The sequence below is a fragment of the Hydra viridissima genome, unplaced genomic scaffold (genome assembly GCF_058129835.1).
Source record: "Hydra viridissima isolate aposymbiotic clone 2 unplaced genomic scaffold, HvirCarnegie_v1 scaffold_10, whole genome shotgun sequence".
Classification (NCBI taxonomy): Eukaryota; Metazoa; Cnidaria; class Hydrozoa; order Anthoathecata; family Hydridae; genus Hydra; species Hydra viridissima.
In genome coordinates this window covers 13,745,281-13,761,514 of record NW_028324309.1, presented here as the reverse complement: position 1 = coordinate 13,761,514, position 16,234 = coordinate 13,745,281, and the positions used below count along the sequence as shown (strand labels likewise).

The window sequence follows — 16,234 nt, the reverse complement described above, 5'->3', positions numbered from 1 at the left end:
AAAACCTTTCAATCTTTCACAAAAGAAAAAATATCATTTTTATCTGCAGGCTGAAATTTTGAGTTTACAATTCACGGGTGGTATTTATTATATTATTATGAAAAAAATAAAATAAAAAAGGTTTGCATAGATTGGTTGCTTTAAGAATGATTAATCTAAGTGTGCTTAACAGCAAGTGAGCATATACAGCTAATACCTGATTGTTTCTATTCAAAAACGATTAGATAGCAATCGATCCTACATGTGACTGGTCTAACTGGAAAAAGTCAGGAATTCAAAGTATACTGTTAGGATAGGGAGCCCAAAGTATAATGTTCCTTACGGGTAGAGGAAACCTAAAGACTAACTGTGCACAGTATGAAATCAATAAATTACAGCATCGAATGCTAATCAATTTATTGTTACTACATTTATAATTAATTGAAAGATCAAGCCTTATGTTTAAGGGATCAGATTATAAATTTGTGGCATCGAGACGGTAGTTGTTTTTAGTTAAACAAAGGTGTGAGGAGAAAAAAACTTCTGGTCGTAATAACTGCGATAATCAAATTAAGAGATTTATAGCAGTTTAAACAACATTATAAACAGATATTCTAAAGTAAATATGGTTTTTTGGCAATAATAAATAAATAGTTTTCAGTGTTGAAGTTCAACTGGGGCGATAAAAATTCCGTAATTGAAATCCATTTTGAAAGTGAGTGAGTATTGAGGCAGTAACGCTGCGTTTAGAACTTCTAAAATGCGGTTTGTTTTTTTTATACCTGAACAGATATATTGGTGAACAGATATATTGGCAAAATTATTTTTCAGTTCACATGTTTATTTTTATATATTAAAGGAAAAAAACAACAATGGCGAAAAGTGTATAAATTACAATGAAACAAAGCTCTTTATTTCAACCTAATTAATCTGGAAGTCGTTTGAATTGTTAAAATGTTGGATTTGTATTTTAGTTGAAAGTTCCGCCTTTTTGTACAAAATTGAACTCACCTCTTATCTCATGTAGGTGATTCCTAGAATAAGTTATAAGTTCTCTGTTTAATTAAATTCGCAGAAGAGTATAAAACCAAATTAAATATACTTCAAAATAAGATAAAGCCATAATTATTTGTGTTATATATATAAAAACACATTGAAACGCGCGCATACACGCATAGATACTGATATATATAAATAACCATTTGAAGTTTTTAACAATTTTTTATAATTTTATCTTTGTTTAAAGTTTAAAGTTTTTCTTTCTTGTTTAAAGTTTAAAGAAATTTTCAAGTGATAACATTGTTATGGATTTTCTGGCGGCCATACCCTTACAGAAAAATGAAACGTTTACGTAATTGGTTTAATTCGCTAGGGCTTTTTATTTTTTCTTTCAATCTCTTTTTATATCGACTTTTCGATCTCGTATTATCTCGACATCTCGGAAAATTTAATTCGTTAAAAAGATTTTTTCTTTTAGCAGTTGGGGGTGACTTCCAAACTTTTTAGCAGTTGGGGTGAGTTTTAATTTAAATATAAAATTTAAATTACAGTTTTTTTTTGGAACATCTTTAAATAAAGTTATAAATTTTAAAATTCCACTCTTTTAGATTTTTAAAGCAGCTTTGTTTGGAATCGTTTTGATGTCATCCATACTCTTTTAAAAATTTTTCAAGCTGTAAAACAGTCCCAGATCTTCCCGAAAAGAAATTCTAAAAAAGAAAGAAATACAAAAGTAGAGTTCTTTATTTTCCTTAACAAGCGTCGCGTTTTCTTAAAAAAGTGAGTATTAAAGTTGGTCAATAGAATTTAACAATCTTTACATTCGAAACTCCGTCTTTTTATAAGAGGGAGTGGTCAATCAAACTTTTTCTTCATGCAAGTTTTTATCTCGACATTATACTTTCATAGTAATCCCTTTTATGGGTTCTTTTTTGTAAAATAACTTTTTAAGTTTCTATTGCTAGGCAACGCCTTTATTCGATCTTCCTCATTTTAGTCGAAAGTAAAAAAAACTAAATAGTTCAACCATTTTTGATTTCAAAAGAACCAAACAAAGGGTGCAACCTTATGTTTTAGGTCATAGCTGGCAGAAGATATAATTAAAAGAAAATACCATACCAATTTACTCATCAAAACTTGCAGCATAACTGAGACTAAACAAAGTAACGGAAGATGTGTCGTTGGATGATTCTTCTTGCGCTCTTAGAAATGCATCTTGTCAAGTCCCAGAGAGATTGCAAAGCTTTAGATTTAAACCAAGAAGAAATTCCTCCCGGATTACATGACCAATTTGAAATCAAAAACTTTATGCTTGGAGGTGCCAAGAACGCGCAACAAACACGTTTACGACAATCTTACAAAACAAAAAACCCGATAAAAAACTCTATACGGAAGAAAGAAAGTCACCTGTGCGAACTCTGGGGCGTCGAGTGCGATTTCTAACAAAAGTTGCTAGTAAATAAATTTTACGTTTATAATTATAAAAAAAAATTACTTGAAGTAACCAGTTAAGCATTTTTGTTGCGGTTCTTTACCTTACTGTCCAAGTAGGAAGCTTTAGGTGGACTTCGTGAGTTATAAATCGTTGTCTGGATTTGACTTGAGTTTGAATTCAGTTTCTAAAAAGCTATTGCGATAGAAATGAATTTTTTAACAGCCAATAATAATGTGAGAATGATCGCAACACGCTTAAATAACATTTGTTTTTAAGTTAATCTGCACCATTTTATTCTGTAAACTGAACAAGTTTTTCTTTGTAACACTTTTAGAGAAATAATAGTTTATGCAACATAATTTATGCGACAGAACTTATGCGAATAATTGTGTCGTCATTTTGTTTCATTTTCAGCCAGAGGTTTGTACGAAATTATGTTCACCATGTTTTCCTTCTTACTACTGTAAAACTAAAAAATGTTTATGCGAGTATTTGTCGTCATCAAAAACAAAATTTATAACGATTTATAATAGTGTGATCTTGCTTTTTGTCGGTGTTGTTCTTCTACTACTTATACTTTTGTATACATAGAGACGTAAAATTTCCCCTTCCCCCCAAGCCCTTGGGTCCTGGACAGTGTGAAATAGTAAGAATTAGGTTGCAGTTTAAACAAGTAAGATGCTAAAGAGTGAGCATTTAAGTTTGATATTAATTCTTTATTTACAGCCATTAACAATATCTTTGTTTATGCACGTCACCATCGAAGCTATAACCAACTGAATAACGTTTTCTATTTTAAGTGCAAAAACATTTTACAATTTTATATGGCTATTAATTTTGATTAAATAAAAACTTTTATTTTCTTCTAGTAATTAAATAAAAGTTGGTTTTGTAACTATTTTCTGTCTGCGCGCGTGTTTACCGTTTAAAATAAATATTTAATTATAAATTATAATATATAAAGAGAATTAATCTTTCCGAGGGCGGCGCCACAAAATTTTAACTGCTAAGCAAAAAGCTATAAAAGAACTGTTTTATTAACGTTAATGTTGTCAAAACGAATCGTCGAATTTTTCTCTTTCAAACTTTATATAAAAGATGTTTACCACTATTAACATCCTCTCTTAGGAAAATAATCTGATCATTAACTAAAAAACACTGATGGGCAGATTTAAATGCACAATTACATATCGGTCACCTTGGTACATACCTAAGAGTAATTATTGAGTAACATTCAAGTTTTTTTTTCCCCACAGTATCTGCCGTAGCTCTTAAAAACTCTAGTATACAAGGCCCGCTGACTATTGTTTTCATTTTCTTCAGAAATTCAGACAATAGAATGGAAAGTCTTCTCAACTTTGCCACTGGTCTAATTTTGAAAAGCGTGTGAAGATGGTGGAAAAAATTACGCAATATCTCTAAACCGCTTTCATAAATAAAGTGCTGTATTACCCAATAATGGTTTTATTACTAAAATGTAGTTTATTTCTTTCGTAACTTATAAAAACTTGTTAAATATAATAGCGATTTATTTTTGAATTTAACTAAATATAAGTTAATAAATAAACAATTCTGTTATTGTGCCTATTGCCGCTGAATTTTAGTAGACGAAAAAATTTTCAACATTTTCCATACAAATTTTTTCAAAATCGTTTTAAAATTGATTTCTATAAAAAGGTTGAATTCTAGTATCTAAAAGGGTTTAAAGTGAAAGAAACGATATCCAAAAAAAAACTTTTAAGCGTTTATTTTTATTTCAAAATTTTTATTAAATCAAATAACTTTTTGTAACTAAAGATAACACAACTATGCATTTAACTCAATGAAATAGAAATTCATCGATAAAATGTATAATCCTTGTGAGTATATAATTCATTAATTTGAAACTTAATCGCAACCATAACAGTTTTCTCGTTCATCAGCGTTCGGAGCGAAACTTGAACATTTCAAGCAATGAAAGGAAGCCAAAAATGAGTTTAAAATATGTTTCTGTTAAAAATGGCTGCCGTATATACTTTGTGATTGGTCCGGGTGAATGCTTAGATTGTCCGTAAACAAATGGTCTTTTTGTATGTTTGATGAAGCGGTATATTGGATTTGTTGCGATAATTGTTGCTGGTACAAATCATTAGCAGTTGGAACACCAATGCTAAAGTACTCAATTGGTTGAAAGTGACCGTTGCGAAGATGCTGCGTAAAAGGTGATACCGATTCTTCAGTGTACCTTTGGTGATTATTTAGATATACATGATTTGTTACGCTAAAAAGAATTGCTTCAGTACGATTATAAACTCTTAATGGTTAGACCATTAAAAAATAAATACAAAGCAACATCAGTTGTCATGGAATGATTACCTGGGGATTACAACTTTTCTTCAGTTTTTTTTAAAAAAAAAATTGATTTTTAAATTTACGACGCGTACCTTAACATTGATGATTTGGTATCATTAGAAGTCTTAGATGATCTGGTGTTCCCCTTAATTACAGTCTCTTCGCTGTATTTATTCTTCTCTGTCACCTGACGACAGAAGTTTTGGAAGATTTGCGAACACTAAAGCAAAAATACAAGCACGTGTTGAAATTTGGATGAAGCTAGTTGAGTGCAAATAAGTTGCAGCTAAAAAAATGACTCACATTGATTGTGAGTAAATTAAAAAAAAAAAAAAAAATCAACGCAGAAGACAACTCACTTGATCATATACAAGAGCAGGTGAATGCATTTGAATGATGCGAATGTATAAAACAGTCAACTCTAAAACCTATCAGAATGCTTAAGATTTTAAATACAACCAACGGTTGTTGTAACAAATAGAATCGAAATTAACTGAAGTTAATTTCTATTATCATTATCAATTTATACATTTTCTATAAGTGCAACTTACAGTGGCCATATCAATTTTTCTTGAATGTCCGTGTAGCTTCGGTAGCATGTCTCTCATTTGATCGCAACACTCTTTGATCCTTTCTCTAATAAAAGAAAATTCATTCTCTAATAAAAAAAACACATTTTCTCTAATAAAAAAAACACATTCATTATTATGAATGTGTATGCTTGTATGCAAACTTATATACGCCATACATTTACATACACTTATAGTTCAAAACTTCTTTTACCTTCTCAGCCGTTCCTTAGTACTATGTTTTGTAACATCATCTGGTATCATAGTAATTTTCATGTCGGCGGATCCTGGCGCCCCACTTACCATATACGGTATATTATAGGAAGGGTTCAAAGTCTGGTTAACTGGCATAAATGGGTGTTTTCGAAAAGTATCATTTGTAGGCGCTTGATAAAATGAATGGAGCTCTTTTGGCGGTTTAATTCGTGGAATTGTTGTACGGTACAGATTTCTAGGGTGAATGGGTGCAAAATCTTTATTGATCGTTTTCAATGAGGTTTTGCCACTGGTGTTATTCAAAAGACAACTGGATGACACCATGCCTGATGGGCTTTTTGGTGCGGGGAAAAAGAAGTCTTCCTTTTTTTCTGAGGAGCTGGAATTAGGAAGAGGTGGAGACGGCACAGAAACTTTTTCACTCAGATTTTTTTTTTCCGAAGTTAGCACATTTTCATCATTTTCTAACGGATCAGTAGATTCAAAAACTAAACGAGTTCATATTATTGCGATAAGAATGTTATCCAATTTAAAAATAAGTAAAGTTAACAGTAAAATCTTTTCCCGATATTTTACCGATCTTGTACTTGTCCAGGATTTCCTTGACAATCACATGATTCAAATCTCCTTTGTAAACATCCGTGATGCCATAGTAATCTAAATCATTAGCTGGAGAAAAAAAAGAAAAAAGAAAAATACAAGGCATTAAATTTACTGCAGCAAAACTCTCTACAGCACTTCTCGTGAAGTACAATCAATTTGCAAAAGAATAAAAAAAGATAAGGGGTAGGTGGGGGAAAGGGGTGAAACAGAAATAAAATGCGTACCATGGTTATGGTGTCGCTGATGAACAGCTATAATGGGCGTGTCCTTATTTTTTAAACTTCTTTTCCTGAAACACAAAATCTTTTAAGTTTTTATGTGTGACCACCTTAGGAAATGAAAGTTTGGAGCCTGAAAAACCTTTTCCTAAAACGTTTTTTTTGCATTGACCAACCTTATGGACGTTATAATCCTCAGCATTTCATTATTTCGTGAGAGATCGACATCGGTAAAGATGACTTTGTAATTCACTTGGTTACACTGCTGTAACGCGTCGTCGGGTAAGCAATAGAGCACGTTGGTATTGTTATTTAAGTAAGTTGCATGTGCGCTCAGCAGTTGAATTTCTCCCGATTCTTCGAAAGTAGTCACAATTAATATGTTGAACGCGAGTTGCTATTAAAAAAATATATAACAATTATCTATGATAATAAAGATAACCAACAAAATGACGGTGACGAGAATTTAATGAGCATTTGTTTGAGGCTACGTATTCGCAACGCGTTAAGAGCTAGTATGCGTGCATAATTTATTAAAGTTTGAAGCTAGGTTCCTAGTATTTTTCTTTTCTTTTTTTTTTCTGTAAAATTAATGTAGAAATAACTTAGACATTTACATTTATATTTTTAAAAATGCTAAAGTTATAAGATTATTTGAAACGCTTCCCTCCCAGACGGCTTAGATGAGTTAAAATCTATAAGTGCAAGATGAAAAACGTTGCCGCAAAACGAGTCAACACCTTAACTGTCCAAGGCAACTTAACATAAGTTCTTTAAAACAAAAACGAAAATTCTTTACGGTTTACACATAGAGCTGTGTTAAATCTGATTCCATAGGAACTCGGCAGAACAAAATTTATAAGAATAATTTCTTTCAAAAGAAACGTTCGAATGCTAAATATTCGAACGGTAAAATTTTTTAAAAAATGAAACATTAACTATTGCAGCATTTACTTCGTTTGCAACTTTTGAAGCACATTGTTCGTTGATTAATTGAGCAGGTTTTGCGTATCTGCTGCTTTCGTCTTTTTCTTCAAACAATCGCCTTCGAACTTTATGCACACTTTGGTGTATCAAGTTACCAACCATTAACTTAGTTGACATTTTATAAATTCTCTTAAAGCTCGCGGAAGTTTAAAATTTTACGCTCACGGAGACGTTAACAAATTTCATGAGTAACTTTGAGCAATTTATTAATACAAAAGAACATTCCTGCGATTTTTCTTTTTAAATATGTTGTGAAATTCTGCAATAAGCTTAACAAAAAAAAGTTATTTAATTTGCAATACCTTTGACATCTCTGTATGAAATTTTTATCACTTCCCTAGTATCTTTAGTTTGACTATCAATAGTGTCTGAAAAATTCATCCGCCCTATTAACGATCATCAACTTCAAATAGACACGCACGAGTGCGTCAGTTTCCAAAAAAAACCCTCCATCATAGATAGAATGGACCATGTCTGCGATAACGACAATAATAAATCCACTACGTTAATAACCGGGAGTTAATGAAAGATATTGAAAATTAAAATATTTTTAAGTCCTTTTTTTTTTTTTTTTTTTTTTCTTTCTTCTTACTTTTATATAACATAATGTGAGATAAAGAAACATTCACTCTCCGCCACTTTTTTTTTTTAACTTCAAAATTATTTTTTTTGCTTACTTGAAAAATGCTTAAAATCTTGTCAAAATGATTGAGTTAGTCAATATTGAAATTAGGACTATACCGCAATTTGTAAAATATAAATAAGCAATTTTATAAATTTATTTAAGAAGCCAACGGGAAATCCTCGAGAACAAAAAAGAAGAGCCAGAAAAAGTTGTAAATTGAACGCGATGCCTAAGGGAGTCATTAATTGAATGGAACAAATGAGTTACCGCACTGTAAGAGTTGCATTTTGGGAATTTAAGATTTGAATTATCTGTTAGGAAAGATTTATGACTAGAAATTTTCAAAATTTGTTCTTAAAAAAATCATAGACCAGTTTGAGAAATTTATAAAAAAAATGTTTTTGTAAAAAGGAAATCATAATTAAAAAATTGAATTACTTCTTTCAAATAAACTGATCAATACAAGTTAAAATTTTTTCACAAGTGTGCTTGCAAACATTTAATCAAAATTAACGAACCTTTATCAGCTATATTTTTTTTTCACTAATATTCTAATTAATTCTCATTTTAAGCAAATTATTGAAAGAAAAAAAAACGCAACTCTTTTGCTAATTCACGCAAGTATTTCACAATCATCATTTCGAAAACCAAAATAGTTAAAATAGTTACAGGTATATTTTGATTTTCGTGCAAAACATTTCACATTAAGACAAGTATCGAAGAATACTGAAATGATCTTTATTTAGGAAATGTTGAAATTCCCAAAAATTTTATAACAATTTGGAAGTAGATAAAAAAAATCTTCTGGCGCATTTAAAGTACCAAAGTGCGCTAGATGATTTTTTCTATTTTTGTTCAAAATGATCAACATTGTTTGTGTTGGTAAAATACGATAATGCCTTAATGTTGATATAGGATTCTGGAACTTCTTCTGCAATTTAAAATATTGATTGGCGCATGACTACTCGAGATTTCAGTAATTTTGAGGTTTTCTGTTCAAGGCTGAATGTTTCATCAATTCTCTGGGATGTTTTAATAACACCAAGACTTGTTTAAAAAAAACATTCCACCATCGTTAAAAAAACATTCCATCATCTTCCACCATCGATTCCCAGCTTGATAAGGTGATTTGCTGAGTACTTCATTTCAAGTAGCATATTTCTTTCGAATTCTTGCAATAAATTATGTCAGTGTCCTCACAAACTCTTTTTAGAACCTATTGAAGCCCAAGTCCTTTTTCACCAGTTTGTGTACTCTTTCAATCATAAATCTTCTTGGTTCCCGTTCACTTTTTTGTAAACATAAAAAAAAAACACGCTGCTGTGTCAATCTTCATAGTTTTGTGGCATTTTTAATGTTGAAATAAGAAGTACAAAATGAAAGATAGTTGTTTACAACAGATTTGTATTAAAATGCTAGTGGATGATAACTTATGATGGTTTTTGCTTCATTTATATCTTTCATTTATGAAATTGGTGCTAAATGAATAGAAAATTTTATTTAAACTCATCTGTGCATTCACATCCAAATATTAACAATGGAATATCTCTCTCGGACAAAGCTTAAAGGTGTTAATATTTTCGACCAGGGCTGTAGAGTCGGAGTCGGAATCGTGGAGTCGGAGTCGGAGCTCATTTTGGCTGGAGTCGGAGTCGGAGTCGGAGTCGGAAAAATTGTACCGACTCCGACTCCGGTTTAAAAAAAATCTTTCAAAGTTTCATAATTTTCATAAGGATTTTATAGTTGTTACAAAACTACAAGTCACAGAATGCTCTGAAAGCTGTAGGATATCCAGACACAATGGAAATTGTAGTTTGCAACAACTGGAGGACAAGGAGCTTGACATGTTTTTTTTAGGCCTTTAAAACAGTGATAAGCAATAGGGTATTTTGCTGCTTATCACTGAGAATCATATATCACCTCCCTTGCGCTCTCCTCTAGCTTCCGTTAAACTATATAACTTCGTGATCCCCTAACTCCCGACTTAAATTGTCTGGCACTGTGCTACATATTCTTAGTAGAAAGCTAGACGTGCCACCACCAAGCACCAAAGAGTTGCTCCACAAACAGAAAGACTGTAAGTATTCAATTAGCTTTGTTTCTCTGGAGAGAAAGAATGTTAGAAAATTAGTGATAGAAAAAGCTGTTAAACAAAAAGAAGAACTTAATGAATGTCTCAAGGGCGCTTTGTGTTTCTTAACAGAGTGAACTATTTTGCAATAAATGTTTAATTCTTTTTTGAAAAAAATGAAGCAGTTACCAAGACATTGGCAGTAAAAGACGCCAAAACTAATCACACCAGCGAATTTCTCCAGGTCTTAGTAGAAAAGATTCTTAAAGAATATGAACTTAAAGAAGAACAAGTTCTTTCATGTTTGAAATATTGTCCAACTGACAATATTTCAAACATGATTTTGACAAATTCATAATGTTATTAGCGACTGCATAAGAGTTTATTGCATAACCAGAGTTCAGAAAAGTTGTTTATTCAGAAATTGTTTTCTTATAAATATAGTTTAAAGCACTAAGTGGTTGGATTATTTGTATCATAGTGATGAAATAGCCGATGTTAACATTTTACTACAGTTATTTGTTGTTACGAACAAATAACTGTAGTAAAACAAACAACTATTTGTTGTTAGAAATTGGTTACTTATGAAGGAGTCGGAGTCGGTCCATGATAAAATCAAGGAGTCGGAGTCGGAACAGCAGCTTACCGACTCCACAGCCCTGTTTTCGACCGTGCACAAATCTTGATCAATTGATTCAAAATTTGCTGCTGAAAACGCTAAGAACGTTATGAGTACATTTTTATTTTCATTCCACGGAATTTATTGGCGCTTAGACTAGAAAACATGACCGGTTGACGAAAATATAATAAAATAGATTCCAAAACTTCATTCACAAATATGTAGAGAAAGATGCTTGAATAAAAAAGTTTAAACAATAAGTTATCAATGTTTACTTGATAGGACATTTAGTTTACAGAAAAATTTAGCTGAATTACCAAGGGACATAAAAGCTTAACAAAAAATCTTCAAATAATAATTTAATAATAAAAAAAAAAAACATCGTTGCATCATTACCTAGCGAGAAACGTTTCATTAAAAATGTTCCCTTTCTTGTCATTTTACAAAACAACAAAAGATATGAGTATTAATACTGTAATTAGATAATAAACAAGGGATAGTAGCCATCATACATAAATGTATGTGCGTATGTATAAGCACATACATTAAAAGTAAATTTCCCATGTTCAAAATGTTCATCCGCACAATGTTATATATATATATATATATATATATATATATATATATATATATATATATATATATATATATATATATATATATATATATATATATATTGGATGTTACCAGGAAGATTTTGTAAAGAATAATTTACGTATGTGAATAGAAATGGATTATTTTTTCGGTCAAAGGCCTCCCGAAAAATGTAAGAATTCAAGTCACCGCAGTCATACTGGAAAAAAAAATATTTTTTTTTGTTAATGTAAATACAAAAATTTACAACAGAACACAATGTAACTATTGGTCTTCATCTGAATCATTGATTAGTATAAGATCGCTATTAAGTGCATCCTGATTCATGTTAGGTTTCTTTCTTTGAGATTTTGTTGCATTTGTTAAACACTTCCTTTTGCCTTTTGAGTTTTTCTAGAAAATGAAAAAGGGAGCAATATAAAAATATTGAATTTAAAATTATGTAATGCTGCGTAAATTAAATGAATTATGTAAAATTATTAAAAACAAATATGCATTTATAATAGGAGTATTATAGATGCATATTTTGAATAATTATTGTGTAATACATTTTGAAGAAGTTGAATATGATTTTTACTTACATCCGATGGAACATCACATGACACTAATATATCGTGATGAATCAATATCCTATTCTGAATTAGATGACCATAATGAGGACCAGGTACTAAATATGTTATAGTACTGTAAGGTGTGAAATGAAACTCTTCGCGTACTACAAGTTCAAGAAGAAGTTTAGCTAATACAATTTCACATTCCTGACGTGAAAGTATGCAGGTAGACGTTGGTCGTAAAGAAGATTTTCCCTTACCGAGCCAAACTTCTATAAGCTAAATGAAACGTGAAAACGAACTCAGAGCACATTAAATTTAAGAATGAAAGAAAATCAGCTAATGGATTATAGAAATAACAAACATAATGTGAATAAACCTTAAGCGGGGTGAGTCTTTCATCTATAGCAGCTGCTGATTCAAGGATTTTAACTACTGTTAAACCGAATTGCTTCAAGTCACGAACTTCAAACCCTACGGATAACATTTTATTACAGACTATCTTGCAAATCTTTATGTGAAAGGATAAGATTTTTTGACGATCATATTAATACAACTTAGTTAACTATGAACTGTTTTATTGTAATATTCTATTTCTGTGGCTTTTTACACTTATTATTTTATTTAAAAGTTTGTACAAACCATACCATTTTTTTTTTTTTTTAAGGTTTTCTCAAATCACAATCACTTGATGTAAACTTACAAGCACTGCAAAGGATAGCGCGTAATAAGATAGGTTCTAAGGCTTTTATGTAATATTGAAGCATATTATATGTTATATTATTTATAAAATATTGAAGCATAATATATTTAAAATATTTAACATATAATACTTAAAATATGTAAAACTAAAACTAAATAATAATCGTATGTGAGCAAATTACTTGATTTGTCGGATAAGCAATTATCACACATTTTACAAGAATCGATTGAATCCCAATTCTCTTCAAAGTCTTCACCTATAATACTACGACGACATCGCTTTTTTTCAATGCAATATCTTAACATTTGGTGAACCTTTTTTATGTCTGTTTTCTCTAAGAGAAGGAAAATGAAAATAATTATTTATAGAAAAAAATCTTATGAGTTATCATAAACTTTATGATAACTCAGAGATTTCTAATTGCTAATGAGAAACATGTTTTTTTAAGGTGAAAAAAATTAAATCTTTTCTGTGGCCATTTTACATGGGTAAAGGTATTTCACTACAATAAAAAATGTTAAAAAGTTGAATCCAATGAAGTTATAGATTCAGATAAACCATTTTTCCCTACCAGTAAAAACCATAGACATTTGCCGAAAGATATCTTGGAATCTAAAATAAAGGATGCAATGTGCATCACCTCCATCTCTGCCTGCTCTTCCACTCTCTTGGTAGTAATTTTCAATAGATTTACTCAATGAATAATGAATAACAAAACGGACATTTGGTTTATCAATTCCCATTCCAAAAGCAATTGTTGCTACAATCACCTAAAATTGATAAAAATTAGAATTCAATAAATAGTTTTGATAAAATTGGTTGGTAAAAAAAAAAATAAAAAAAAAACATAAACTGTAAATTAAAATTTACATGTAGAGAGCTTTCATTTAAACCTGAATTTTCCCTTTGGTCCACCATTGATGGACTTGAGTTTTGATATCTGAAGAAATGTCTGCATGATAGCAATGTGAACTTATACCATGTTTGCTGAGCAAAGATGCTACTTCTTCTGAGTCTTTTCGTGAAAAACAGTAAACAATCCCTATAAGAAATAAGGAATAGTAGAATAAGAAAGATTTCTAAAAAAGACTAAAAGTTTAAACTTTATGCTAAGTGGCTTTAGATTTCAAAATAAATTCTCTCAAACAGCATTAAAAAAAAACATTCTTGAATAGCAATATATTAATGCAATCTACCAGATTCATCCTTAAATCGAGATTTGATACAGGTTGCAATTTCATTTACAAGATCAGAAGAAGACAGTAAAGTATGGTTAACCTAATAATAGAGTTTTCTTTAAGTTAAGACAAAATAACTAGAATAGGAATTTGCTTTTTAGCTAATGGAACAAAATTAAGTCCTACGCTTAAAAAAAGACTAGAAGATTAAATCCAAAAAATGTTATAAAAGATAGCTCATATAAAATACCTCATCAAAAATACCTCATCAAAAATTTCTCATAAAAAACACCCCATAAAAGATACCTCATAAAAGAGATTTGGTCGATTAAATGATGCTTGAAACAATAAACAATCACTCTCCAGATTTAGAATCTCTTTTATATCATCCAAAACCTTTTTGGAAGCTGTAGCAGTTAGACCAAGTATAGGAAGTAATGGAAATTGTCTTTTCAAGATGCCTAAGTATTTGTAATCTGGACGAAAGTCATGTCCCCAATTGCTTGCACAATGTACTTCATCGATTACTATTCTATCAATCAAACCCACTAAAATCAATAATTAATCAGAGATTATTCTAGATAGAAGAAAAAAAACTACAGCAATCTCTTAAAAGAATTAAAAATTGCAAGACAAAATATGATGGTATAAGGAGAGAAAAGGGGTACTTTTCATTATTTGTAAGATTGGAATGTAGGTGCATAATTTAAAAAACCTTTTAAAAATTTTTTTAAAAAAACGCAATTAAAAGAAAGAGGCACTTAAATAGCTTTGATCTTGTCTTCACAAAAGTACTTTGCTATAATATTGTCCTCACAATTTCTTAATGTTGTCCTAACAAATTGCCAAGATATCATAATCATTTTACTTAAGCTTTGAGTGGTTAGAGTTTGAATATTTTCACAAACTTGAAATTTTTTATGGAAAATACTTATTTGAAGGGTGTATAAAAAAAACTTGGTTAACATTAACTGTCTTGTATAAACTGTTTACAGTATATACAAGCAGTTGTAACCAAGGCTTTGAAAGAAAATGACCATAAAATAAACAACAAAAAGTCATAAAAGATAAAAATACAACCAAGAACACATGTAAACTGCATATTAATAAAATAAAAACAAACTTGAGTATGCTTTTTCCAATTTTGACATAAAGCGTTTACTCTTTGCCAATTTTTCTGGAGTGACATACAAAAGTTTTAACAATGTGCCTTGTGTTACCATTTGATTCTGTATATTAGAAACATGTGTTTTAGGAGATGATGCATCTAACATTGCAGCCTCTATATTTAGCTCTCTTAAAGCAATTAATTGGTCTTCCATTAATGATACCAATGGGGAAATTACCTGGGAAATATTCAATATGGAAAATGAAAAACATATCAGATTAGACATTTCCTGAAAGAACCTATCATTATTTAAAATATCAGTATAAGAATAAATTTTAAAGTGTTAATCATAAGGTAATTTTGTTCTCAAGCACATTTTAAAATAATCTTTAATTTTTTCTTTGATTCGTAAACTATTTTAACTCTTCTAAAAAAAAAGCTATCTTTAACAGTAAAAAAATAGCCGAGTAGTTTACACAACCAGATAAAAACCTTACCAAAGTCAAACCATTTGATACAACTGCAGGTAGTTGGAAACACAAACTCTTTCCACTACCAGTTGGCATAACTAAAATACAATCTTTTTTTGCTAAGGTAGCATTGATAGTTTCACGTTGAAGAGGGCGAAAGTCATGAATGTTAAACTTTTCCTTCAGACATTTAAGTATTTTTTCAGACCATGGAAAAACTTTTGCTAGCCAATCAATGGGCGATTGCCTCTGGTCCTTCTCTGATATTGAAAAGTCTATTTTCTTTTGTAATGTTTCTTTTTTAATTATCAAACTTTCTCGCTCTTTTAACAATTCAGCTATTTTTTGTTTAAGTTTTTCGACTGTCAAATCTATTTTAGAAATTTGCTCTAGAATTATAGTCATACTACTCTCTGCCATTTTTGCAAATTAGTTAACGAACACAGTCAAAGCTTGCACTAATTTTGTTGTTTTCACTAGCTGCAGACTGTCAAGGAATTAGTACTAAATTTTTCCGGAGTTCCGGGTTTTTTTTAAATCTGTATTTACTTCGGGCTGAAGCCGAACGAAATTTTGTTGAGAAATAGTTTTCTAAAAAAAAAAATTTTCTCTAATTTGAGTTATTGTATTATTGATATAAATGATGCACACTTTGACAAAGGTGAATGTGTAGCTTGCTCCTTATACAACAAAAAAAATTACTTTTATTCTACTTATTCTTTTACTTATACATTTTAGCTGAGTCCAATTTTCCCAATGATTTATAATTTTTTTAAATTTGTGAAGCCAAAATGGGGCATTATGGTGTGTAGGGGAGGGGAGGGGAGGGGGGAGAGATTTAAAATGATAAATCACAATTGTTTATATCAAAACAAAAAGAATACAAAACTAATGTTAACATCCAATAGGCGCTAGCAATTTCTGGTATTTTATTGCTTTAAGCTGGAATAAATAGTTTAAAAGAAAATAAATTTTGTT

The 16,234-nt window shown here is 30.4% G+C and overlaps 2 protein-coding genes and 1 long non-coding RNA gene across 10 annotated transcripts; 1 reads left to right on the top strand and 2 right to left on the bottom strand.

Annotated features, from left to right (window-relative positions):
* Nucleotides 1-1,010: 1,010 nt before the first annotated feature.
* LOC149883209 (uncharacterized) lies at nucleotides 1,011-3,751 on the top strand. Of its 2 annotated transcripts, XR_016444642.1 has the most exons (4): nucleotides 1,040-1,493; nucleotides 1,587-1,758; nucleotides 2,056-2,833; nucleotides 3,737-3,751. It is a non-coding gene; the product is annotated as an uncharacterized LOC149883209 (long non-coding RNA). The 2 variants fall into 2 exon arrangements; XR_016444641.1 differs by lacking the exon at nucleotides 3,737-3,751 and having other exon boundaries at nucleotides 1,011-1,493; nucleotides 2,056-2,796.
* Nucleotides 3,752-4,146: 395 nt separating this feature from the next.
* Nucleotides 4,147-7,762, bottom strand: LOC145180937 (uncharacterized). Of its 4 annotated transcripts, none has more exons than XM_090100610.1 (9): nucleotides 7,640-7,762; nucleotides 6,527-6,747; nucleotides 6,357-6,421; nucleotides 6,106-6,198; nucleotides 5,528-6,017; nucleotides 5,296-5,380; nucleotides 5,104-5,172; nucleotides 4,837-4,964; nucleotides 4,147-4,673 (listed from the first exon to the last, which is right to left on the bottom strand). In XM_090100610.1, exons 1-9 carry the CDS (start codon nucleotides 7,646-7,648, stop codon nucleotides 4,406-4,408), a joined length of 1,428 nt encoding a protein of 475 aa, XP_089956736.1. In that variant the 5' UTR covers nucleotides 7,649-7,762; the 3' UTR covers nucleotides 4,147-4,405. The 4 variants fall into 4 exon arrangements, with proteins under 4 accessions (XP_089956736.1, XP_079912030.2, XP_089956737.1 ...); XM_080055904.2 differs by lacking the exon at nucleotides 7,640-7,762 and adding an exon at nucleotides 7,305-7,454; XM_090100611.1 differs by lacking the exon at nucleotides 7,640-7,762 and adding an exon at nucleotides 7,150-7,216.
* Nucleotides 7,763-11,446: 3,684 nt separating this feature from the next.
* Nucleotides 11,447-15,803, bottom strand: LOC145181622 (ATP-dependent DNA helicase Q1-like). Of its 4 annotated transcripts, none has more exons than XM_090100433.1 (10): nucleotides 15,284-15,803; nucleotides 14,802-15,024; nucleotides 13,985-14,226; nucleotides 13,697-13,778; nucleotides 13,371-13,542; nucleotides 13,072-13,270; nucleotides 12,682-12,834; nucleotides 12,177-12,271; nucleotides 11,828-12,076; nucleotides 11,447-11,639 (listed from the first exon to the last, which is right to left on the bottom strand). In XM_090100433.1, exons 5-10 carry the CDS (start codon nucleotides 13,416-13,418, stop codon nucleotides 11,511-11,513), a joined length of 873 nt encoding a protein of 290 aa, XP_089956559.1. In that variant the 5' UTR covers nucleotides 13,419-13,542; nucleotides 13,697-13,778; nucleotides 13,985-14,226; nucleotides 14,802-15,024; nucleotides 15,284-15,803; the 3' UTR covers nucleotides 11,447-11,510. The 4 variants fall into 4 exon arrangements, with proteins under 4 accessions (XP_089956559.1, XP_089956560.1, XP_089956556.1 ...); XM_090100434.1 differs by having other exon boundaries at nucleotides 13,141-13,270; XM_090100430.1 differs by having other exon boundaries at nucleotides 13,394-13,542; nucleotides 15,284-15,795.
* Between the last annotated feature and the right edge of the window lie 431 nt (nucleotides 15,804-16,234).